General features: G+C 43.2%; 1 protein-coding gene across 1 annotated transcript in view; it reads left to right on the top strand.

Annotated features, from left to right (window-relative positions):
- Positions 1–18,018, top strand: part of LOC147663068 (putative sodium-coupled neutral amino acid transporter 8) — a gene marked incomplete at its 3' end in the record, with an annotated part of 197,625 nt that extends 179,607 nt beyond the window's left edge. Inside the window, exon 9 of the mRNA XM_086950706.1 lies at positions 17,967–18,018. Within this exon, the coding sequence (XP_086806832.1) occupies positions 17,967–18,018 (52 nt within the window). The remainder of the gene's footprint in view (positions 1–17,966) is intronic.
- Positions 18,019–26,154: the final 8,136 nt, after the last annotated feature.

Raw genomic sequence — 26,154 nt, 5'->3', positions numbered from 1 at the left:
GGATCAGGAGCGCTGGTGTCGGGTGCTGCGGTGCGAAGTGCAGCCGAGCGGCGTGCGGTGCCCTCAGGTCATGGTGTGAGCAGCGGCTTGGTGGCGGCATCAGATGGCGTCGTCGGTGGGACCAGGGTCGCGGTGCGAGGTGAAGGCGGTGCTTGTCACGGTGCTGGCAGGTCACTGTGCAAGCAGAGTCATTGTTGCTGAAGCGATGTTGTCTGCTGACAAACAGGAGTCTATGGTGCCGGTGTTGGTAGGTCGAGGTTGTGGTGCGGAATGACGGCGGGGCATTGTCTAACTTTACGAGCGGTTCCCTCGAACCACGGTGCAAGCAGCAGCGTCTATTTCGGCTTGGAGCTGCGTTGTGAAGCGAGGCGGTGCGTAGTGCGGGGCCCACAGGTCGTAGTGCGAGCAACGGCTCAGTGGCAGCATAAGCAGGCTTCGTCGGTGAGACCAGAGTGGCGGTGCCCTCTTCGGTGCCGTCAGGACTGCGGTGTCATAGACCTCGTCGAGTTAGTATTCCTCTGTTGCTGCACAAAACACACAGTCCCCAGTGCTGCTGACAGTGGAGCTTGAAGTCTTTGCGGTTCCTGAGACTTTGTGAACAGGGGGCAAGCTCTACTTCAAGCCCTTGGAGAGACTCACAAATTAGGTTGCAGAAAGTCAAGTCCAGGCCTTTCACTGCCCAATACAGACGCAGCCACTGCAATGTCAGCCCAGGAAAGCGCTCTGCAGAGCGGTCGTTCCTCCTCACAGCTCCCCCGGCTCTTCTTCTTGGCAGTCTTCTTGATCCAGATGAGTTCTAAAGTTCAGGGGTCTGGGCCCCAGTATTTGTATCCAAAATTCCATTGATCCTCTAGGCAGAGTGTGTCTGTGCCCAACCAGAATGAGTTCTGCTATCTCTGGTGTGATTTCCTGGCTGGGGGTGGAGACTGGATTGTCAGAGGTAGACCAGGTCCTTTGAGGTGCAAGGAAATCTCCTCCCTCTTCCCCTATCACAACCCAGGTCTATTCAGCCCTTTCCTGGCCTACCTAGAGTATCTGGAGCCACTCCTGCTTCCTAGCCATCTTTCGTCCAAAACCCAGACAGGCAATCCATATTCCAAAAGATGCACACAGGATGACGGAGCAAAAAAATACCTACTTTTTAAAAGTGGTATTTTCAAACACAGAATGTAAAAGCCACCTTACCTAAAAGATGCATCTTTAGATTGAGTTCAGACATACTACATTTTATTTTCCCACCTAGTTCCCAGGGCCAGTTATGTTTATAAGATGTTATAAACAAACTTCCTATTCTGTCTTATGGGGAACAGGTAGCCTTGCAATAGTGAAAAACGAAATGGGTTGTAATTCATTATCAGGACATGCTACACAAAACAGACATGTACTACCTTTCACATACAGTGCTGCCTGCCCACAGGGGTACCTTGTGCCTACCTTAGGGGTACCTGACATGTAAGAAAAGGGAAGGTTAGGAACTGGCTAGTGTGTGCACGGGCCAAGTCAACATGACAGTTACACACTGCACGCATACTCTGCAATGGCAGGTCTGAGGTGCCTTTTCCGGGCTACTCACATGGGTGGCACAATCCATGCTGCAGGGCCACGTGTAGTATTTAATTCACAGGCTCTGGCACTTTACTCTGGGCTGACAAGAAAACCAAATATCCAATCATGGAAAACCCAATCCATACCCTACTTTACCACAGGAGCACGTGCACTTTTTCACTGATCAGCAGTGCGAAAAGTGCGCGGAAACACTACGCCAGCAAGAAAAGAGTCAAAACCAGGAGGGCAGAAAGCAAAAGACTCAGGGGAAACATGCCAAGTCTAACAGTAACCATAATTAAGAGTGCCGCAGCCAGACTCTAAAGCATAAACAAACCATAAAATGACTCTGCCAGGAACGTCTGACATGTGACGGGTATGCCAAGACGTGGGTCATGTGCTCACTGTGCCACTGGAATCAAGCTATACCTGGCTGATGAGCCTGGCAGTTTGGGCTGGACTGTTTTCATTGGTGCTGGGTTAAAACTGATTTGCATATGGCTGGGCCCAAACTGATGTGTCCTGGTGGGCAAAAACGATTCAATTGGGATGCAGCCCTAGTGATGGCCTGTGGCTGAGTTTAATGTAAGCATTCCATCCATCACTTTGATTTTTGATGCCCTGAGGAATATCTGACCAACATGAAATACTCCGTTTTAATGGTTAAACAATGGAAAGAGTGAAAAAGGAGCTCATTCATTTCAAGCCCTCTTTAGAACGCAAAAGAACATTCAGTTTGAAAGTGGGCTTGCAGTTGTTTCCTAATAAGTGGCTCATGGATTAAACTGCCAGCAAACCCATGAAATAACTGTATTCTCTGGCTGGCGACGTCGATTGTTTAGGGCACAAGATGTTGCTTGAATAAATAAAAAAAAAAAAGATCTCAGTTTAATGAATTGGAAGTAGCCGGTTAAAATATGCTTGCTTGAAAAGAGCGCAACCCAGTAGAATTATCCTTTCTAATTTGTAGTGATTAGCATTAATCAATCTAGTGTAACTGCAGAATCTGTGGTTTGCATTTCCATGGGTAGAAAATCTGCATTTCTCCGTCTCCCAAGATGGATTTTCCTGCAGCTGGTAGCTGTACAGAAGCAGCAGCAGCTTTAAACTCAATCGGTAGAGAGGATACTCCACAAAACTGCTGACACAGAACCTGATGGCAGACAAATGTCTGTGTGGATGTTTTCTTGCGTATTTGGGGGTGGGAGGGGTGCTATTTTCAATGAAAGGACACGCCCATCTGCATCTCTTCAACCCGGCGTAGCGCAAACAATACATTGATGCTGAGATCAGGAGATGGAACCCCCATACATTGTTTTAGAGAGTGATAACAGAGCCACAGTGGTTTGCTCTGTTTGGTTATCCCCTCCCCCCCAAAAAAATAATAAGTGATGGGTGGAATGCTTTGAATTAATTTCAGCCACTGGGATCTATTCTGGATGCGTCTTGGTCTGTGATGTTTTTTGTCCAGTTTGCCAGCCCTGACCAACACCCGACTTAACCAAATTATTTTTTGGTCCTGCCCCCAGAGGAATAGTCCAGCTCGACCTCTCTGGGCAGATCACCTTTAGAAGAGAATCTAAGCAGTGCTAGACATTGCTTGCTGTGGCAACAGCCCGTCTGTGATCATTCCAGAGCCGACATGACTGTTGCTTTTGATCTCCTTTAGAAGGAATGTGGACGAGCATTTCAGGTTGGACTTGCACATGGTCTGTCCCCTTCTGTATTAGTGCAGACAAGCTAAACCAGCATTTGCAACGCAATAGGTCTCGCATTTAAGAGTTTGAGCTATTGGCATTGTAAATGATGATGCCTTTTATTTAGGTTTTGTTTTTAAAACTGATAAATAAAAGGCATTGTCATTTACAAGGCCAATAGCTTAAACTCTTGCAAATGAGAGACCTATTGCATTGCAAATGAGAACTATAATTTTTTCTAAAAGCGTTAGTAGAGAGCGTGTCCTGCCTGCAACAGCAGGTAGGGCAACCCTACTTGTGAAAATTGTGCTCGGAGGCTGTTGAGGAAATGTATTTTTTGAACGACAATCATTTTTACAGGACTCCATTGATTTTTACATTGCCATCTCAACACTTTCCACACGACCCACCTGGAAGTTTTTCCTGATGTACGAGGAAAATTCTATCAGCACGACAAAAATCAATTTTTGCAGGCCTGCATTTCTGCCCAGGAACTGTCACCCGCCCAACCCCCTGTTCTCTTCAGTTCATCGGAAAGCCACATGCCCCTCACCCGAGTGAATGATTAATTTTTCCTCTCCTGCTCCCAGCCTGATAAAACATCCTTGACACAGTGAACAGGTTATCTAGACAATGATCTGACTGCTGGACTCTAATCAGGGTAAATAAACAAATGACTTGAAAGACCAGGCTTTGATCAGGCAATTGAACAATGACCTGAAAAAAGAGCCCTGATCAAAGCAGAGTGGACAATGCTCTGTGTACCAAGCCTTGACCAGGTCACCAACTACAAGCATAGAGTGGACAATGTTCTGTGTACCAAGCCTTGACCAGGTCACCAACTACAAGCATCGCCTTGATCAAGCTATCAACTACAAACACCTGCCCTAATTGGATAATGGACTGACAGCCAAAAGAATGGTATGAAAAATGTATAAAAGGCTTGTAAGCTACAGAGTAAAGTAGCAGCCTCCTGGGTTTTGTCTCTGACTAGCTTGGGACTCTGTTCCATAGCCCGGGCTATTGAATGAATCAGGGTTCCTCCTGCAGACGAAGGCTCCTGTGTCTCCTTTTACTACGTATGAAGGGTATGGAAGATTTGGGCGGTTCCCCCGCTGCCGAGACCCTGTAAGTGGGTTCACTGTAATTAAAGCCTACCGAGCAAACACACACGTAATAGGGCGTGTCGCCATGGAAGGTTACAAAATGATACCAGGCAGTGCTAAGGAGGGACTACTAAGCCTTTACCCAATGAACAGCCACAGTTTATAGTGGACAATTACACAAGCCAATGACAAATATCGGCGGAGCTTCAAATCCGTACCTCAATACACCATGCCTCGCAGAGTGGCACATGTGCTGCTCAGACTCGACCTAAAAAGGGGCAAGAAAGAAAGGAGAAGGAGCAAAGATGAAGAAAGCAAAGGCGGAGACAGGATTACTCCGGAAATAAGGAATGACGGGGAGACGACCAATGAAAAGGCGACTGGCAAAGAAAAAAAGGAGAGGGGGAAGATTTGAAGTAATAAGATGGAAGGACAGCCGAAGTAACTTGGAAGGGGCATAAGAAAGGAAGGGCCAGAGGGTAATCATTGAGATGTAGTTAGAGAATAGGAAGGTAGGGATCAAGAGAGAGAACGAGCAGGCTGAAGAAAGGAAAGGAGTATTGAGAGAGAAAAGAGATGCGAAAATGGTAGTAAATGAGGAGTAATATGTTGCTAAATGCATCAGATGTCCCCAATTTATAAAATTGAGTGACAAACATTTCAAACCTACCATGTATTAATGAGGGTCTCGCTTTTCACTTTGCGCGCTCTCTCCATGCAGTGTGTGTGTAGGTGGGGAGGGGGGCTGGTATGAAAACCTGGTACAGGGCTGTGGATTGCCCCCTTCCCTAGCCCAAATGGCAGGAAAGCATTGACCAAGTTTCCAGAGTACTTCTGCACATTCCATTATGATGGAAATTAGGCAAGGGAGGCGTACAGAATCAAACGAGGGCTGTTTAGTGTGTTTACTGTAGTGGTCGCTGCTTGGGAACTTCGATCATTAATCTGAAAGGTTAATTCCTAGGTGAAGCCAAACTGGCTGCAAGCAGCAACCTAGGGGTTGGGGATTGCTGCTACCTCCAAATGCTTATAAATGGAACACTAGTAACAGCAATGTTTGAGAGGCAGTAACAGTGTGTGTTGATGTTTGTGTGTGTCTGCAATATCAGCGTTTTTTCTTTGCAGCATTTTAATACATTGCCATGTGTCTTTCAAAGAGGCAGCAGAACCCCAACATTTACCTACTAACATTGTTTTCCACGAAGTGCCTACCGCTGTAAATACTACAGCTTCAGAAGGAGCAGGGACTGCACTAAAAATACTGATAAATATTGATTTGTTGAAACAGCATTTACAGACATCTAAGGAGTTTTACTGCTGACATTAGCACCTGCGAAAGTGGGGGTTCAGGCCTGCTAAAGTAAGGGGCGTTTTGGCCTATTTAACAAACTAACATTTCACAAGGGGGAGCAAGAGCTTTCCGTCACTTGTGGAGGCGGACAAAGATGAAGCTCTTGAAGTCCCTGACAGCCGCCGGTAATCAAATATTGACTGACCTCGAACGCCAAAAATGCCAGTTACTGGGCTGCAAACAGTAAGCTGTGTTATAGTGTGGTGCATCGTGTCCGAAATAGGAATGCTTTACTGTCCGGGTCGGCGGGCCTACTGGAAATCAAGCAGATTCATGCCCGGTCCAGCCTCAAAGGAGGGCCGCATTTTTTTATAAAACTTAAACCGAAGTTATAGGGGCGCGTTACAAGAGCACAAGTTACATTACATATGGACACGCAGGGTGGCAGGGGACACTAAGTGGTTTGCCTGGAATCACAGGATGTTGAGCCAAGGCTCCAACCTAGTTCCCTGTCTCCAAGGTCTGCAGCTATGGCCGTAACGCTGCATCCTATTTTCAGATGCACAAATGTCTCTCGAAATATTTACTTTGTTCAATTCTACAACCCAGCTGAATGTTAGAATTTTTTTTTTCTGCTACCTTTATATAATAACATGAGTACTGTAACCATTAATTCAATAAATAATACTCAACTAACTGACCTGGGTAGCGAGGGAGCTCCCTTGCTGCGAGTCCAGCACGTGACTTCCATCTCGCCGTTGGGCTCGCGGCACAAGTTCCACCGCACGCACAATACAGGGGAGGCTGTTCCCAGGCCACCCCTCCTGTTGCCTTCGCGCGCAGGATCAGACCGCATTGTGACAAAGTGAGAGACAGACAGGTCAGCCAAGGAAGCTGGGGGCAAGCAGGCTACCACAACATGCACAGAGGCTGTAGACGCGGGTTCCTCCTTCAGTTGTGTTGGCACCTCTGGTAGGAAGTGTCATGCGTCTTAGATATCAGGGAGTGAATGCATATAAATTATTTGTGCATATTGATCTTTGATTTGATCTGCAAATGCTAGTTCTGGGAATGGAGGGTATATTGGTGCTAAAGTTTCTAGAGTGGGCATTTACAATCAGGACATTCGTAGGTATGTATTTTGTTAGTGGTTTGATGTCCTGAGTGATGCAAGCGGGTGATATAATAGGAAGACCGGCATGAGTGTGATTTGTAATTGTAATCTGTTCTTTTTGTAATAACAGACATTTCTGGGGGAAGCTCATCGTAGGACGAGATACCCAACATTAAGAGTAGAAATTGTTCAGTGTATATAATTACATGTACACGTCCACATTGAGAGAATGGGAGGGAGGGAGCAGGCAGGATGCGTGCATGCACATCTGCTGTCCCTTGTGCTACCGCCACGAGCCTTATGCGTGCACATATCTTGTCCTCTGTACGAGTGCACATGTCCTGTCCCCCTTCACAAAAAGAAATCGACAACAATAGATCTCGCCAAAGCAATCAGCACATGCACGGTGTAGCTAGGCGAAACCTAAAAATAACAATGAATGGAATGTGCTCGGATGAATTAGCAATGGTTCAGATAAATTCAGTTATTTCAATCTATCTATTTTTTTGCTAATTAATAATCTCTTAAAGGCCAAAATTGATGTGCCAGTGCTGGAGCCAGGACAGATATTTATCATAACCCTTGAATATGCAAATGATTTTCATTTAGGTATATTGTAGGTACATTATTTCTATATAAATCAACTGAAAATATACTGTGGTGGTTATCCGCTAGCTGTGGGCACTGTTGATCAAGGAGATATGGCTTACAAAGATTCAAGTGTGGTGTTATGCAGCAACAGTTGTTCTTTAGAGAGGGGTATGCTTTCTTTTTTCATTTTTGTAACATTTATTTTCCTATTCACTTTAACACACAACAGCAGTTAATAATTTCTGTTCCTGTGAAATTCCTATACCCCTTAACGTTCATGCTATCCTTTTGTTCACAACAGTAACAAACCTGAACAGAGCTCTTAGTCAGTCAAAAAGATGTAATGATATTTGTCTTGTGGGCATGTTATTTCTCTACAGTCCTTAATTGTGTAGTCCGTAACTGGTTGCCATACTGACAAAGTCTTCTTCTTTCTTGAAGTAAATTTCTAGATAATCATTCCATCACCTCCGCGTCCCATCTTTTACTGTATTGCATATATATTGTCAGAGCCATAGTTTGTTTCCACTTTCTGGTTATCAAAATTCAAACCAGGGAGACCAGTGCCCATTTTCTTTTCCTGATGTTTTTCCAGGTCACTGATTTCATCCCCAGTGCTGAGAAAAGGAAACCCTGTTATATCTTTAATTGCAGCTAGAACCTCCTTCCAGTAGATTAGCAATACTGGGCATGCCCAGCAAATGTGTACTAGATCTAATTTCCCTACTCATTATCCCCTAACCGTGTCTGGTATCTCTTCACATCAGTTATAACTGTATCTGCTGTCTGGTATCTGTACATCATTGGTTTATGTCTTAATTCGCTATGAAGTATTGTTTTGTTAAATCTCCCTGTGTCTCTCCTGCAGACAAGCCAATCCTTCTTTGACCTTGCTTTACTTAAGATCTTTTTACACCTTTTTTTATACACCCATTTTGTGGTCTATGGCTTTCTATGAAGAGATTGTGTATCTTAGATACTGCCCCCAGTGTGTCTTTCACCATTTTTTTAAAACTTATGTTAGAACCTAGTGCCCACTATAAAGTTTGAGGGATAGGTCGCCCAATACCTAAGCTGTTGGTACCAGAGTCTTGATTTCTCTTACCACATCAGTTTTTTGAAACTTTCAAATTACCTAACTTTTCCATTCTTCATTACAAGAGTATGAGTGAGTGGTGAGGGGTGTGTTCTCTAGGGTGGAGGTTTTGCAGTTTAATCCCATATGTTTAGAACTTAGAAGTGTGCCAATGAAGTGGTTTGCATACAATCTCTGTGGTCCTAATTTTTCTGGCAGACGCACTCCTCCATAAGGGTTCTCCTGGTATGGTTTTTGAAGTCTTCACACTTCTCCTGCAGAGATGTTATCCATATGTCCCCAGAATTTGCTGGAGTACTTCGGAGACCATTCTCCTATGACTCCAATTGTTATGCTTTGTAGTAAACTTGTTTTGTCTGGAAATACCAATCCTACTTTCAGTTAGATGTATTGGTAATTTTGTTTAGAAACTCTGGCTGATTCCTCTTTGACAGGTAAAGTGGAGGAACGTTTCCTGTAATTTGTCTATATTCCACTAATGCTGTCAGTAGCATCTACATTGACTGTATTGTATTTGTCCCATAGACTAACACGTCATAAGCATATAGTCTGATCTTGTGTGTTGTGCCTCCAAATATCTTCCCTCTGGTCGCACTTATGTTTGTGTGTATTTTGGGCCAGTGGGTTGATGACATTGCAAACAACAAGGGAACTATAGGAAACCCCTGCCTCATACCTCTTTGGATTTCTGATTTTCTCTGAGAATTTTTTCTGCAGGGGCATTATAAGAAGTCCTAGACATATAAATTGGGTCTTATTTTAGGCTAAATTTGATAGTCATAATAAATTTTTTTTTAAAAATTCTCATCTTGGTGTTGAATGCCTTTTCAGCATCCAACACTCACCGAGCCAACTGGATCCTTCTCTTGGGAATAAGATGGGTTCGCCATATATTGTCAGATGTCTGGCACTTGCATATGAAACCTAATTGGTATTTCTGTAATATGTTTGGGAGGATTACTGAAAGTCCGGATACTACAAATGTCATCTTCAATGTGTGGTCTCAGTAGTGTATGTGATGAACTGTGTCTCTAATCTTTTTCTTGTTTTGGAAGGCTATCTTGTATGCATCATTCATTATTATAAATAACCCTTTCGTTTGTTAGTTATATCTTGAAACAAGCTTCTCAAGATAAGGAGACTCATAAATATGTTATCAAATTTCCTCATTAATCCATCTGGCTCCAAGGCCTTTCTAAAGTTTGACTTTTATGGCCTTTCTGTCTTCTTCCTCAGTAAGTGGCTGTGGGGTTCTCTCCCAGGTTTTTTTTTTGTTATCTTAGGAAGTTGTATGTTTGATAGGAATACTTTTTGTTTTTGTGAGTAGTAGTCTTCTTCATATAGCATCATGTAGAAGCTCCTAAATATGTAATATGGTCCCCTTCTCTCTGCCGCTCAAGGTTAATTACCTATTCTTATCTACAAGTGACCTATTCCTGTCTCTATTTTGTTTGATCTTTAATGTTATAGCTAGTAGTGCATGTGCTTTCTTTCCCTATTCGTATGTCCTTCGAGGTAACACCAAGGGCTTTTTCTGATCTATTTATTATGTTCATCTGTCTTCTTAGTTGTGCAACTTTTCTCAGGTCTTTTTGGTTGCCTGTTTTTCATGTTTCTCTACTGGGCCCTTTTGTCTGTTTCTAGCTTGCTTTTGTGCACAGGTTCCATTATATTTGTCTTCACTACTTGTCCTATAATTTTACCTCTGATAGCTTTCAGTGTTTCCCAAAACATGTCTGTAGTGGAGTCTAGTGTGCAATAATACTTTATGGTGTGCACTGTCATCCCTTTTGGCTGCATTGCATAAAGAATTCCCTCCTAATCCCTGTTTTGTGTTTCTCTGCACTGTCAATCCCTATCAATTCACCAGTTCGAGATGAGTGAGCTGATATTGAGATTACTCCTTTTACACTATAACCTTGTCTACTTGAATGGTGTGATCGTAATAGGTGTAGTCTTTCTCGCACGGTAAGTCTTCCTCTACATGTATAACAGCCAAAATCTTGAATGAGCTCTTGCATATCTTGAGACATTTGCCTAATTTTACAACATTGCTCTCCTAACTGGTCTATTTTTGTATCCACCTCTTTGTTGAAATCTCCCACTAGAAACATTTCTCCATCTTCAAAACCTTGTAATTTACTCAATACTTTCTAAGTACGCCTTGACTCTGGTTTGGTGCATACACTGTGGATGTAGTGCATGCCTGCATGCCCAACCCACATTTCACAAATGTGTATCTCCATTTTTGTCCAGAAGGATCTCCAAGAGTTTCTCTCAGTGTGCAGTATCATCACCTCTTTAGTCTTATTTGGCTCTTGTATGATTTGTCTTAAACCTGTTTACTTACTCCCAAAACAAAAACCTTTAAAATTGGGTAAGACCATCTCTGTCCATATTTCTTCTAGTTTACTATGTACCCTTGACTGTTAGGCTGTCAATTTCCCTCCCCTAACGTATGTTAGTTTCTTAATCTCCATTTTGTTGTGCACATTTTTTCTACCGGTTTTGATTTTTTTAAATGTCTCTTTTTTTTGTCATCCAAAAGGATTTTCCCCCCTCCTGCCTTTTCTCCCTCTACCCAAAGTTTTGTAACTGGTACCTCATTGGCCTCCCCAGTGGTCGCATTCAGTGTAGCCTCCCACTTTCTTCAGCCTTCAGGCGTGTCCTGTGAAGTTCTTCATGTTTGCCTCTGCCCTCTTGATATTATTACTCTTGATATTGTTTTTTCTCTTCCAGTCTGAATTCAGTTTTTCTAGCCATTACTTGAGAGCCTGCCCCTGTATCTTATTGTTCCTTCTACGCGCCAAGGGTCTCGCTTATTGATTGTTACCTATTGTATACAGTCCTAACATTCCTTTGTTACTTTGTTTTCTGTCTTCACTGTCTTTCTTTTGATCAACCTATCCTCTTTGATATGTTCCTTTGAGTTTGCTATCTCTTTGAGGGTTTCTAGCTGACAATGGATCTTCTGCTCTCCTTGTTTCTTCAGTCTGTTTTCTTTTCCAGGATTAACCACCCTTCCTGTTCCACTTTTTCGTGATAGTACTGCCTTTCAAATTGAAACTTGATATTTGAGTGATAGGTCTATCGAAACCGGAGCCCTCGCTTGACAAGTTCAACTATTGGATGAAGTAGTTTTCTTTTCATAAATATTGGTGGTGCCATGTCTTGGAGGAGTAGTATTTTTCCTCCTTGGAAAATCAGTGAGGTATTCTTTCTTGTTTCTTGAATCAGGCCTTCTTTTTGCTGGTAGGATGCCATTTTAAATACTGTATTTCTTGGCCTGACGGAGTTACGTTTTGAGGTCCCCTCTGCAATCTCATTATATTTCTAGCACTTTTTCTTTAAGCTTTAGGATTTGTACAAAAACTGTCTGTTAAGTCTGATACTTTTGCGTCTTCTGTGAACTTTATATTGTTTTGTCCCTTCTGGCATGGTTTTTGAAGTCTTCACACTTCTCCTGCAGAGATGTTATGTTGCTTTTCATCTCTGTTAATTTGTCGCTGGTACTTTTCTCGGTCTTCTCGATACTGTCTATATTTTCTTCTAGATCATGCAGCCTAAGGGCTATATGGTCAATGTCTTGTTTGAGGGCATTACCCATTTCAGGTGGTGTTCTGCTTACTGCCTCTTTATTGCTTCGGTTCTTTTTTCCATTCCATCCTTCTGTTGTGAAACATGGTCAATAAGTCTTTTTTGGTTAGCAGTGTCACCATTTGTAGACCTTTCTTGAGGTGTGTGGATGGACTCTGTTATCTGTTGTGTCCCAGTTAGGATGGGATAGAATCCACTGAGTTGTTTTTTGCCCTTTTACTTTGTGTGCATGCATTCACTGTTTAGATGATTTTTTTTCTTTGCTTTGTTGATGGTTTGTGATTGTCTAATCTTCCTAATTTCTGACAGTACTGTCTGAGGATCTTCCCTGATTCTGAGAGTACTGTATGCTCTTTTTGAATTCTTGCAAGCTTCCAATGCATTCTCTTCATATCAGATGTTGTAAAGAATTTTAGATATTATTTCTTTTTTCTTATTTTTTACTGGTCTCTAGAAGGTTCTTTCATTGTGTTTACTTTTCTCTGGCAATCTTCCTTTGCTTCCTACAGTTTAGAATTTAGCTTGTCGCTTTTACAGGGGATAGTATTTTTAGGTCTCGCATAGGTAGCGCATGCGCTGCCTCTACGAGGCATCAGGTAATCTGTATACTTGGGTAAGACTCTGCCTCTTGCTGGTAGTTTCTCCTGCCGCTTGCCATTCATTAACTGTGGCATTTATTTTGTTAGCAAGCTTATGGTTGGCTTGCGGTCCAATGCAGCACTTCCGTTTTGCTTCCCTTCGGCTGGAAGCAGCACCGACCAACTACAGTTTTGTTCCACTGCTAAGCGTAATCTATTCCTGTAGGGACTCCTTCCTTATTTGTCCCATGATGCAGTCTATGCTGGGAATCCTGTCGCTCCTGGATTGCTATCTGGGGAGCAGCGCTTATGTTGACGCTGCTCCCACTACACCTGATAAGACCTCCTGGGGCTGTTCTGCAGCCCCTGGGCGGCTCGAGACCATCGACTTCCCCTGCTCTGCCTGTGCGGCGACATACTCCTCCATAATGCCTCCGGAATGGGACTTGGAGCTGGCGCCTCAGTGAAGCACATACGGTACAGGTACACGGGGGGGTCATTAAATGTTTGCAGTGGCGGTGCACTTCAGCGGGACCTAGTTTGCTCCTTGAACGCCCTCAAGGTTTAATGTCAGAACTCAAACACTTGGTTTACATCCGATAATTTAAGCAGCCGTAAAAATCCTGTTAAGTGGAAGATTGATGCTCCGTGTTTCAGAATGGGAATAAGACCAAAAGGGCTGTATATTCTGGAGACCTTCTCGAGGGTAAATATGACTTCTCCCACACAAGCCTGTTAGGTATTTTCTCAAGTGCACGTCTTTGGACAAGTTAGAAATAAAGTGATAAATCTTTAGAATTTGTTACGTTGTTCCAACAAAGTCCAAGCTGATTTCAAAAAGAGAAATGTTATGTTATTTAGATGCAAGATCTAGGCTGCGCGTGATCTGTTGGTGGCCGCTTCTGGGGAAGTGTATACACTCTGACAGGATATTTACTGGCCTCTTACATCAGTTGTTTTTCTAAAGAATATTTATATATCTCTTCTCAAACAATTGGGCAATGCTAAGTCCTCTGGGAAGGAACATGCGTCAGCATATATCGCAATGCAGGGGTGTCGAGCATGGGCCATGGACATGACATTTTGAGGTCATCTGGGCAAGGTGCATGTGATGAATACAAATCTGGAATGGCTTCAGCCCTTCTGGGCATGCGTGGAACAACCATCACATGATGCTTGTATCAGAAGGCCAGTGTGTAAGTCAGTGGAGATCCAGTCATTGAAACTAATCTGCTAAAAAATCAAACGGTGATATGTCACAATATGGATGTCCGAAATATTGTCTGACATATTGTGTTCTAAATATCGTTTCCTAAAGCAGCATGCCACTGGTTGTAGATGTTCGATTAACGCTAATGGAACAGCATTTAAAAAACGATATTTAGGACACACTAAGTCAGATGATAATTGTGACAACAATATTATGGTACAACGCATAATGAGGTATAATTCGCCAAGACCCACTAAACATTGCTGACCCTGGAGTATCATAGGATATGTGGACTATTTATTTCACAATTAATAGTGATTATCATACTAATTTCAGCTTCTTTTAATCCCAGTTTGCCCCCGCAAAGTTTGCAAGGTCAAAGAGCAATTTTATAAAAATTTTAAATCCAAGTGTTCCTGTACAGAGCAGTCGCCATCAAAAAAATGTTTTACGGTCAAATCAGTCCTAGTTGTCAGATAAATGTGACTGCATCCTTGGGATCCAGCATGTTCTCACATTTGTCCAAATCAATGCTATTCTCCCCAACCTTGTGGCTTTAGTTTTGATCTTAAAAACACTGAGCCTTGGAAAAAAGTCAATCTGGTTGAAGGCCAAGTGTAGTGTAAAGACGTGCGATCTTGAACTTGCTTATATGGTCAGTGTTGTAAATTAGCTGGATGTCATGCCACTCAACTGCTAGAAATCTCAGTGGCTTAACACGACTGACTCCCCAACATGTCAGCACAGATGAAGGTCACTGACCAAGCCTTCATAGTTTACGAACTTGTAAATGAACAGTTCCAACTTCATAGGACTAGGAATGTTGTCCTCTTCTTTGCCACAAATAAGCTGAAAGGTTTTCCAGTCGCATGTCAACAGAAATGATGGCCGCCTTCGCTCATGCAGGTGCTCCTCTTCCTGCTGATAGGGCTAATGTGTGTTACTATCTAGTCAGCAGGTGCCACTCCTGGTCTATGGTGAAACCAGAATAAACAAGAGTTTGTAATGCAGTAGGTCTCACATTACTAAATGTTTGAGTTACTGGCGTTGCATTATTAGCAGCGCAAATCGCTCAACCTGTTACTAATGCGAGACCTATTGCATTGCAAATGCTTGTTTTCGCTTTCATGTCTCTTTATGCTTGTAACTATGAGCTCATATGCTTGTTCTTCCGACAGCTGATTTCACTGTACTCTCTTCCAGTGTCTTATGGGTTTTTCCATTGTCATTTTTGGTCACTCAGTTCTGACAGTTTTGCTCCTTGCGCCTCACACCTCTCTTCCCCTCAATAGGGTATCTTTATTTCTGCCCGTATGCCGGATGAGAAGGGGTGGGGCAGATGTGTGGGGGGGGAGGGGAGGGGCTGTCTATATAGCCTCAGCTGCATCCGGCTGTTGTAGCCATGGCTTTGCTGCTTGGTGTCTGTTGATCCACTGGCATCACCGCCTCATTGGAATCATCCACCCCACTCTCTTTGGGTTGATCTCCCAAGGCCAAGGAACCCTCTTTTTAATATCTTGCTGACCTCCCATCAAGCTTCTCTTGATCGAGCTTCCACGTCTTCTCGAATGCACGTGCATTAGTGTTCCCCAATCTTGTCCGCGCTTTCTATACGGGGCCTCGTCTTTTGGTAGGCATTGAATGTTGGTCTTTCCTCGAATCCATCGGCCTCCAGAATTCAGTCAGTGATTTTCAGTTGCATGGCCAGTGACCCCATCATGGATCTCATTTCTTCCATTTTTTTGTATCCTTGCTCGCTATGTGGGACGTTTTTGGCAAATCCACTGAGACATTAACGATGTGCATCGCCATCTTTGTTGGCTGGCCATGCCCCCAGTTTGCAATTTATTATTCATGTTGCCCTTTAATTCTCACCTCTATGAATAAATACGTACTGTAACTGAAAGCACAGAGCAAAAAACTAAACTGAAGGATGCTGCTCAGACAGCATAGCAGCATTAATATCTAATGGCATAATCTCTTTCAGTAGAAAAGGTATAGAAAGACGGTAACCCATTTTATCTGGGCTTAAGAACCCCACTGCTACTGATGACCAACAAGTAGAGGACTGCTTATGAATACAAGAAATGCCACTCTTAATTTGCGGTTTTATGTTTTTAGGTTTTTGTTAAAATTAGGAATTTCACACCCCTTTAAGGGTATGAGGGAAACAAATTTGCCAACCTCCATCTAGTTTCAAATCTGCGAGCAAACAATTCCACAAAGAATATGTGAGAAAATAGTAAATCAATTGTAAGAAATGAAATTTAGCCAAATAAAAGGAAGAAATGTACGAGGGTGTAAACTTTAGAAAAGAAGGAACTTCAGTGAACTATGGGTAGGCCGGTTATCGGGAATTATTTTCTTAGTGTGCAAAGGGGCGTGGCTGAGCTACTAGTCCAAGACTGGCAGGGCCATTGATTTCAATGTGGTAATGCCTTCTTTATTTTGTTTTTGAGGGACACAGATGAACAAAATATGGTGGAATGCTTCACATATGTAATAGCTCGGTACTTAAGAGGCTTAGATAGGTGAAAGCTTTTTTTTTTATACATATTTTTGGTTTTCTGAAGCATAGTTGCAAGGCACATAAGGTTGACACTTTTTAAGAAGAATTACATTTTGTCCATATAGTTAGTAAAAATTGGAAAGCAAGTTGTGCTGCTGATCTCTGAGCTCTTGGAGTCTTCATGAACAGTTAGTTTGCTTAGAACTTCAGGCCAAGTTGTCCGGGTAATTTGAGGTAATATCATAGTCGCGATTCAGAAAGCTTTGATGTGTGGCTGAGGTATGAATGGTGCCCACCACAGCCTTGAGAAATGGTCAGCACAGTATGCAAGGCTGCGATTTACAAGGGGGCCTCATTGTGCGGTGCTGTGTTGTCCCTGAAGATCCGATCTTCCGAAATGCAAATATTACTTTACCATACCTCGCTGAATAGGGATTAAGCTAAAATTGTAAGACTGTGCTCTTCATAGCCCTACAGGTCTTTGTTCGAGAGGCAGGGGTCTTATGAGATCAGTCTACTTAATGCATTCCCCTGTTCCTGCTCCTTACTTGCACAGATCAAGCTAGTCAATCTATTTGGGTGAGCAAGTCCCACTGCACCCAGCTGCAGGGATACTGGGAGGGGGTAGTGCAAACTGTGAGTGAGGTTGTCAATAGAGGACCCCTGCTCCCCACCAAACTCTCTCTTAGGATGGTTCCCTAGGATGGTTCCCCATACATCCAAAACCAAAGTCACCAATAAATTCCAAGACCTGGTATTTGTGCGAGCAAAGCGTGAGAACCAGGAACTGGAAAGCCACAAGAGGCCCTAATCTGACCACCTGGGAAAAAGACCTCCTGAAATGGGTGGGGTGTGAGGGGCGAGTACTGATGAGGGAGGCTAAAAAAAGGATTTCAAAACCTGGAGATGGCCAGAGCCTGGGAGACCCTCACGCATGACCTAGAGCACCCATATTTAGAGACCCAAGAGGGAGAAAGAGAAAACCCATAGGGAACATCCCCCGATACATGTAGGACACCAGAATCAACACTACTCATACAGTTTCCATGTAAGATCGACCCCACTGACTAATATACTACCTCCATATTGCGATGCCCCACGAAAGCACTCAGATTGCTTGTTACATATACAAAGCTGACGCCCCAGACACGAATCATTATATCGACGACTCGCAGGAAGGGGGAGGGGATAATCAAGGTTATATATCCAATGCTGGCTGAGGTTTTGGCCCACTGTGATACGTATTCACCAGTTGATATAAGGAATGAGTCCATAACAAATTATATGATTTGAACTGCTATGCTGTGATTGAAAAAGAATCAATAAAATCTGTTGGGAAAAAAAAAACGTTGCGCAAGTCCTACTATGAATTAGGTCTTCCCCCACACATATGCACACTGCGCCTACCAGTCGGCTTCCTTCATGGAGGTTCACCGTCATAAGTTCTGCACATCTAAATACTATTTGTAAACTGTATGCTCGCATGCTCATGTATTTTTTTTTCTCTTTCTACATTCACATGTGCAATACACACAAGTGATCTGTTTGATGCATAATATTGTGAAGCCAATGTTTCATGGTTGGTTTGTGTAAATTCTTCAGTAATAATCCTTACTTTCTCTTCCCGTACAGGGCTGTGTTTAGTGTGTGCAATGATATCCGAGCCGGTTGAACGAAAAAAAAGGTACGTTTTACTTTCTCTTGAGGAACGTTTGAGAATGACCATTTCACAGCCACTGAAACAGCTTTTTTTGTTTTTTTGGTCTTACCTTCCAGACACCTTTTGTCTGTCTACGGACAAAGCAAAACCATAGTAGGCGTAGAGCCAGCCCATTGCTTACCACTAGCTATATTTATGGTCATTCTAATTTGTTTGCTTGTGATTTAATGGCTTGACTTTCTCTTCTTGTGCTTGTACTCCGGATCATAGCTTTTTTGCCACTTATTTGAGTGACTGATGTTTTACCCTACCGTTAATCACTTTAAGAGAACTACTTTATATTTTGTCTTTCAGCAAGCTATGAGAGTGCTCATGTTTTCTAGGCATGCCCCATTTGTGCCATCTCCCCCCAAAAAATGTATTACATACTCTCTGTTGCTCCCCATCACTTCCCCCTTCCCTCATGATTTGCTTTGATACCCACATTATCCCACACGTTCTATGCTCTGATTTTCTATTTTTTACTTTTGCTTGCCCATTGCTCCACTCGAACACCATACGTTGGTTCCCCCACCTCTACCTTCTTTGCTAACCCACACCTTCTGGTCCTTAAAATACTTTATTTTTATTTTTAGTATAGATTGTCTGGGTAGCCTGCAACTCCTATTTGCTGCCCGATGTTAGACCTGTCAGCCTTAAGGCGTTCTTCCCCAAAACATTTTTGCCTTACTCCTGTATATTTTTCTGATTTTGTTTTTGTTGGCCTTATGACTCTGAGCACTTTACCAGTGCCAAAGTGCACATTGTCTTTCCTTAAAACATGATAATATTGGCATGTCCCCACCTGGAATATTTAATTTACTTATAATTTCCCAGTAAAGTGATACTGAGTGTACCCCAGGCTTGTAAATGAGATGGTAATAGTGGGCCTGCAGAATTGATTATGCCACCTACTTAAGTAGTCCTTTTAAACATGTATCCGGCCTGCCATTGCAGCTTGTGTGTGCAGTTTTAAACTGCCATTTCAACCTGGCAAAAGAAACCTTTTGCTAGGCCTACACCTTCATTTTTGATACATACAAGTCACTCCTAGGGTAGGTCCTAAAGAGCCCACAGATAGGGTGCAATGTATTTAAAAAGTAGGATATGTACTTTTAAGTTTTACATGTCCTGATGTTTAATAACTTCATAATTGTTTTTCACTATTGCAAAGCCTGAATCTCCCGTAACATCAGAGTTATCTTATTATATTTAATAAGCTGTATCTTTCAAATGGGAGCAGGTACACAGTTTGTTTGATGTCTTTGAAATTGTAACGGAGAATCCCCTATGATGGCAAATTTGAATTTTAAAGGACTATTTTGAAAATGCAACTTTTAGAAATTTGGCATTTTCCTGCTTTACCCATTTAGTGCCTGTTGCTTGACACTGGGTCACTTGACTGGATGTAGTTGACAGTTGGACTTTATGTATTCTACATGCACAGTCACACACAAAAGAGAGCTTACGTGTCCCTGGATGGACCATCACTGGCAGGTTGGGAAGGCAGATCTGGGCACAGCTCTGCTTACACTTGAATAGCATACCCCCTGTAGTAAGTCTGGAGCAGGACAGGTGAGGCAGGATACCTGTGCACTTCAAAGAGAAACTCTAGAAGCTTTTCCCACTTCAAAGGAGGCACCAGGTATAACTATAGGACCTCAGACACCAACTCTTCATTACCCTTCTGGGCCTGTGGAAGACTCTGGAAGAAGGACTGCTGTGCTGCTGAAATGGTTGCCACTCTGCTTGACAGCTGCTGCTGTGCTGACCTGCTGCCCTCTTGCTCGGGTAAGGACGACTCATCTGCAACCTGTACCCAGGACTACCAGAGTGACTCCAAGGGCCAAGTCTCTTTTGTAGCAGCTGGACTCTGCAGCTGTGAGTCCTACCCTGCCGAGTGGTGCCTTCCCAGTCCTGTACCATTGGAAGTGGGCCTGAAGGTGCTCTGGTAGCCCATCTATTGATCCAGCAGAACCAAGACATCTCTGCTGTGTGGCACAACCCCAAGCAGAACTGACCCGTCACCTCTGCTGTGGAGACTTTTCCCGGCACCAGGATTCCGCATTGCAGCCTCACCGCTCCTCTGAACTGACGCACCATCTGGACTGCACGATGCATCCTTGATGCTGGACTATGCATCGCAAGCTTTATTCGATTGAATTCTCTACTACTATTTTGCACCCTAGCCTCACAACTCTTTGGAACAGACGCATCCCCTTGGCTGCATGATGCACCTAGATTTTGGACCTCTCAATGCTCCGCAACCAGCATGTAAGGCACTTTACTTCAGTAGGCCTAAATGGGTCCCTGTAGCCAGATCATGCTCCATTACAGTCTGCCTGAACTTGTGACTTTGTCCCGGTCTGACGGGACCAGATATTCTTAGTTGACATTTTGTGCTTTTTGGTGTTATTTTCACTTGCATCTTTAAAATTGCAGATCGTCGGTTTAAATGATTGGATCTTTATCACTTTGGTCTTATTTTATTTAATATAATGTACTCTATTTTTCTGATCTAGTGTGGGATCCTTTTTGTGGTGTGTTTTCACTTTATTACTGTTTGAAGCGCTGCAGAAACATTTACAAATTGCCTCTAAGTTAAGCCTGACTACTCTGTGCGAAGCTACAAGAGCATAAATCATAGGTAATTTGGTGTTTCCAGTAACCCAATTTCTTACACCCAACCATTCTGCTTTAAGAAATGCCCTAATGCCTAAGTGGAAATTAATTAAATAAGTTCTGCTTTAAGTGGTGTGTCCCATCTTGGATTGGTAAATAAAAAAAAAGAATAAAATGGCGTCCGTGTCATTCAGGAACCATTTGCATGCATATTGATGCTTATGGAGGCATATGTCCTCACGCATGCACACACCTCCTGATGGGGCCTCATGACGTGCATGTGCTCTTGCATGTATTGCTTTCTTATCTGTTTAATTCTTCGAAGCTGTATAGCCTTGGCAAATAAGCACTAGCAAAGCCAACAGGTCCCAAAGGTGAGACCTACTGACTTCGCCAATGCTTGCTGAAGGCGATACAGAAGTGTTAGTAATTGTGTTTCCAGTTGGCAAAGGTATGCACCCTGTCCAAGCAGAAGCCACAATCGTAGCTAGGGTAAGCTAAGTACACATTAAAAGATAACCTGTGTTCACAAATAGTTTATATTGCAAACAAAACTAGACTAAAATCCAATGTATAGAAGTTGAGACATTGAATTTTAAAAGAACAATAATTCAGTAAAGTGCTAAGAAGCAAGTAACGCTGAAAGGTTACTTTAGATCGTGCTGGACTGGAGCAAAGTCAAAGTTTGGGCCAACTTCAGGCAAGCGCAGGCTGGCTATGGGACCCAGGCAGGCTACGGTGAACAAAGTATTTTTTCAGGTCTCCAGCAATGAGATGGATTGATATTCTCCACACAGTGAAGGCGATTCATCTCTTTTGAAGACTGGTGGCGGAGTCGACAGTTGAGTGATACACTGCATTCTGCCATGCAGTCGGGGAATGCATCGCTCTCACAAGCCGCAGCAGGAATGATACGCTGTCTGATGCATTGATCTCTGGAGGCCAAAGCACTGGTTCCATGCACTGATTTTATTCCTGCAACTGGGGCGTTTAACCCATTCTTTTGACTGGGGGTGAATGTATGATTTATTCAGCAATCCGTCAATTTGTTTGCGTATCACTTTTCACTTAACATTTCAGATTTGGCCAGCGTGGAAAAAACGTTTTTCCTCAGAAAAACAACAAAGTCTGTTTTCAGATTGGGGCTTAAAACATTTTCTAACTTCTTTAGTTCCAGGCCCTTGCAGGTTCAATCTACTAGATGTATCAGTCTAGCAAGCCATCATGGTCGACCTCAAATTATGCTAAATCCTAGTCTACCATGATTATTGAATCCCATTGGGGGCAGTGTACTTTTTCCACTTAAATCTTAAAATAAAATCTTAACTCCTGTTCCCCTTACTGGATTTTTGTCATTTGGGTGTCATTTTGCTTTTAACTTGTTTTTAATTTTTATAAACTAAATAACTAAACACTAACAAAACAGAAGTACTCCTCATGGGCCCCAACCCCGACGCCTGGAACGACACCTGGTGGCGCTCCACCCTTGGAAGCCTGCCCACCCCCACGAACTACACACGCAACCTGGGAATTATCCTGGACTCCGAGCTCAAAATGGACCGCCAGATCAACTGTCTCGTCCTCCTGCTTCCACACCCTCCGCCTCCTATGTAAGACCTTCAAATGGATCCCACTCGAACACAAAGACCGTCACTCACGTCCTGGTCGTCAGCAGGATCAACTACGGCAACACACTCTATGCTGTTTTAAACAAAAACCTCACCCACAAGCTACAGAACATCCAAAAAGCCCCCGCAAGACTGGTCCTCAACCTGCCAAGACACTGCCACATCTCCCAACACTTGCTCACACTCCACTGGCTCCTCATCGAAGCTAGAGTCACTTTCAAGATGCTCACCCACGCTCACAAGGACCTCCACGACATCGGACCAGCATACCTGAACAGCCAAATCTAATTCCACGCACCCCAAAGGACCCTACGATGAGCCCAGCTCTCTTACGCTGTGGTCTCCTGCTCCAGAAAGACCAGATCGGGAGGCTTCTCATTCTTCTTCCGCGCAGCCAGAGCCTGGAATGACCTCCTGCTCCACCTCAGACAGACATTGCTCCCCATCTTCACAAGAAACCTCAACCTGGCTCTTCGACAGACCCCCCTCCTTGATGGACTGAAATCTGCAACCCCACCCCCAGAGTCTTGAGACCCTTATGGGTGAGTAGTAGCGGTTAACAAACACCTGATTGATTGATATAAACAGGAGTGGGATTTTTATTGTGTTGTGTTTTTGACATTTTTTATTTAACTGTTTTGGTACTTCTAAATGCTTTCTCGACGATAAAACTGTCCGCTCTGTGCCCCCGCTACAAGAAGTTGAGCTCAGATTTAGGTTAATGAAACCTTTGACTGGACCTAACAAGATACTGCCTTTATTACTTGTGGTGGACACCAATCCACCCCAACTAATAATGCACTTTCTCACATATTACCTACTAGTATTACTTCCACTTCCTAAGAGGATTTGCTTTTTCAATATATTCTTTCTGTATTTTTTTATGCAACACATGGCTCTTTTTTTTTAATACATACTTTGAACTGAGTCACCTCCTGATGTCAGTGTTCAGGCTGTGAGTGGATGTTTGACTACACACAATTGTATGTTGAAGCGGAAGGCCGGGTGAGTTTCTCAGTCAGTGGGTCATAAAGATATGAAGACTACATGCCTATTCAGTCATTGGCCTTTCTTCAAAGTTCCCAAAGCCATGTTCCAATATGTGCCAATTTTAACTGTGGGAAAGTTTATGAAGCTGTTGAACTATGGAACGTGTCAAAGTGGAAGAGAATGCAGGGCTTCTGTGTGTTTGGTGGGCTGTGTATGTGTCGTGGAGGAGATGAGAAGTGCATACAGAAGGCGAGAGTAAAAAGAAGGTGTTGGAGTGAAAAGGCGTGACGTGAGATAGGCATATGAAGGATTACAGGAAGATGTGGGTAGTGGTGTGAAGGGGAGAACGGGTGTCATTGAAGCACTCTTAAGGCTGATACCCCTTCCATAGACCATAGGAATTTTCCATTCAGAGGCTCTTATTTCAGAATTGGAACACTTCCAATTATACATATTCACAACAAAATCTTCGGCGATCACTTATCTGGCACAGGTAACTACCATTGGCAGAGGCAATAGGTCTTGCTTGTTTTAGTTATATATTCTGTATGAGTCTTGTGTCTGGGTGAAAAAAACAAACCTGTGTCACTCAAATAACGGTCGGGTGACATGCTGGGTAAAGCACAGGATTATAGTTTGAGCTTTAGGTTGTGCCCTTAATTACATAGGCCACACCTCTTGGAAAGGGTTCCTAGTTCTGCCAAGTCCATGTGTGAGCGTGTGACTAGTACAACCAGCATTAGAGGAAAGAAAAGTAAGCCTTAATAAATCGGTAATGAGTACAATGTGGTGTACTTGGGCAAGACCAACACAAGGGTCAGTACAAACAAGATAAATGTTGTTTAAAGTTAGTCATTTGTATAGTGCGTATCCCGCCATTAGTATGGGTATGGGCTTGGTGTGTATTCAGCTGTTCATATGGGTCTACAGTATTAATAGAGCCTTGGTGCTACATTCGTGTATAATTCAGACAGCAGGACAAGCAAAAACAATCGGGAGGCACATTGATAAACAGGTGAATGGGAGTGTGCTTCCAATGCAGGACCATCACTATCTTCCTTTAAAACTGCCATGGAAATCCAGTCTGGCCATAGGTTTACCATTTTGCAGTGATCTAACTAGGACTGGTTTTGAGATTGTATTCTAGGCACCATATTGTATATTTCCTTTGGTGAATTATTAATGTCCAGGTGTACCACCAGGTTAATGCAATGGGGAGGGCGAATTTGTGTTTAAACTATTTTATATGTGGTCCTGTGTGTATTTTGCATTATGCCACTTTTGGTCAAGTATTAATATATGATGTAATAATTGTAGAATTGTGAAGGACAGAACCTTCATGTTCTGAAGGTGAAACTTTCTGGTCCGTTGTTCATACCTGGAGTTCTAACTGCGACAACTGGTTTTAGAACCACTACGCTGTGTCACTGTGACTTTATCCTCCTACACAATGTCAGTGTCGACGAGTGGCACCAGAATGCGATTGAGTCGCAGATGCAGCCTGGTGTGTGAAGTTGCATGCTTATCTGACTTACTGGTTTCTCCTTACCCTGGCCATCCAGGGCATGTTGTGAAAACACACCTCGAATTCCAAGCAGGAATAATGAAACAAAGCAAAATTGTGGAATGCCTAATTCTGGAGATGGCAAGAGGTCAAGGACTGGAGTAAATGGTCCCCGATATTAATTTCTGCCTTGTGGGATGGCATTTTTGGATTGGGGATGAAGTTGGGTAGTATTTAGTGGGTGCAATCCAAATGTGGTGGACATATTAAACTGGTGTGGAGGTGTGCAATATTAGATCATGTTTGTGTGATGTCTAATTGGATAATCTACTGCAGCCCAGTTTGATTCAGAGCTTGTGCTGTACATGTTATGAGATGGAGTGCATTTTTGCGTTAGGAATGGTGGCATATGCAACATTGTATGATCATTTTCAGTGTGTGGCATTTAGCCAGTAGCATACCCTGTCAATTCAGGAACCATTTGAAGAAGAAAAAAAAACGTTTGAAGGGGTGGAATCCCTACTCAAGCTACAGCCACAATCCTTGTCAGAGTGAACCACAAAAGTCACTAAACTGCAGTTCAGCCCTCCAGTAGCTTGGCACATAAGGAATCCGGCTTAACATGGCAGCACTGTGTAAAGTATTTAAGCAATACTCAAATAGTAATTCAGTGAATTCACAATAAGGATCCTAAATTGATTTAGAAAAAATAGTCCATATTTAAAAAAACTGTCACCAAAACAATAAAAATGCAATTAGAAGGAGTGGAGTTTTGAGTTGTTAAATGTTTAGGTAAAAATAGCTCCAAAGGGGCAAAGCTCCAATTGCAGATATCTAGTCATGCGGGACCAGGACAAAGTCACAAGTTGAAGCCAGCCACGATTGAGCGCGGGCCAGATAAAGGGCCAGGTTCAGCCTGTTGGAAGTTTTACATTGACTTTGGTGTGGAGGTCTGTGAGACGTATCTGGCGGAGCTCTGTGTTGCTTGGTGTCCGCTTTCAGCTCCACAGAAAGGCTCTGCGGAGCTGAGTTGCTTGGCATCTGACCCAGTAAAGCTTTCAGCAAGGTTCTGTGTCTGATCAGCTGAAACCTTCAGGTAAGCAGGAAGAGTACCTTGAGGACAGCACTTAGGGGTCATAACTCACGCCCACAGAGACCACCAGAAGGGAGCAGGTCAGATTCAGTTGGATATGCCATCTGAAAATCATGAAAGGTCTCTTGAAGCTATTGTGTCCCTGTAGGTCAAGCAGGAGGTCAGCCAACTGACCCTTGGAGTCACTTCTGCGGTCCTGGATTAAGGACAAACTGGTCCAATTGTAATTTTTTTAGACGGCAAGACAGTCCTTCTGAATCTTTACAGCTCCAGGAGTGCTCGGA

Source organism: Lissotriton vulgaris, unplaced genomic scaffold (genome assembly GCF_964263255.1).
Source record: "Lissotriton vulgaris unplaced genomic scaffold, aLisVul1.2 SCAFFOLD_1922, whole genome shotgun sequence".
Taxonomy (NCBI): domain Eukaryota; kingdom Metazoa; phylum Chordata; class Amphibia; order Caudata; family Salamandridae; genus Lissotriton; species Lissotriton vulgaris.
Note: the sequence above shows the minus strand (reverse complement) of the source record. Positions and strands in the feature narration are given on the sequence as shown.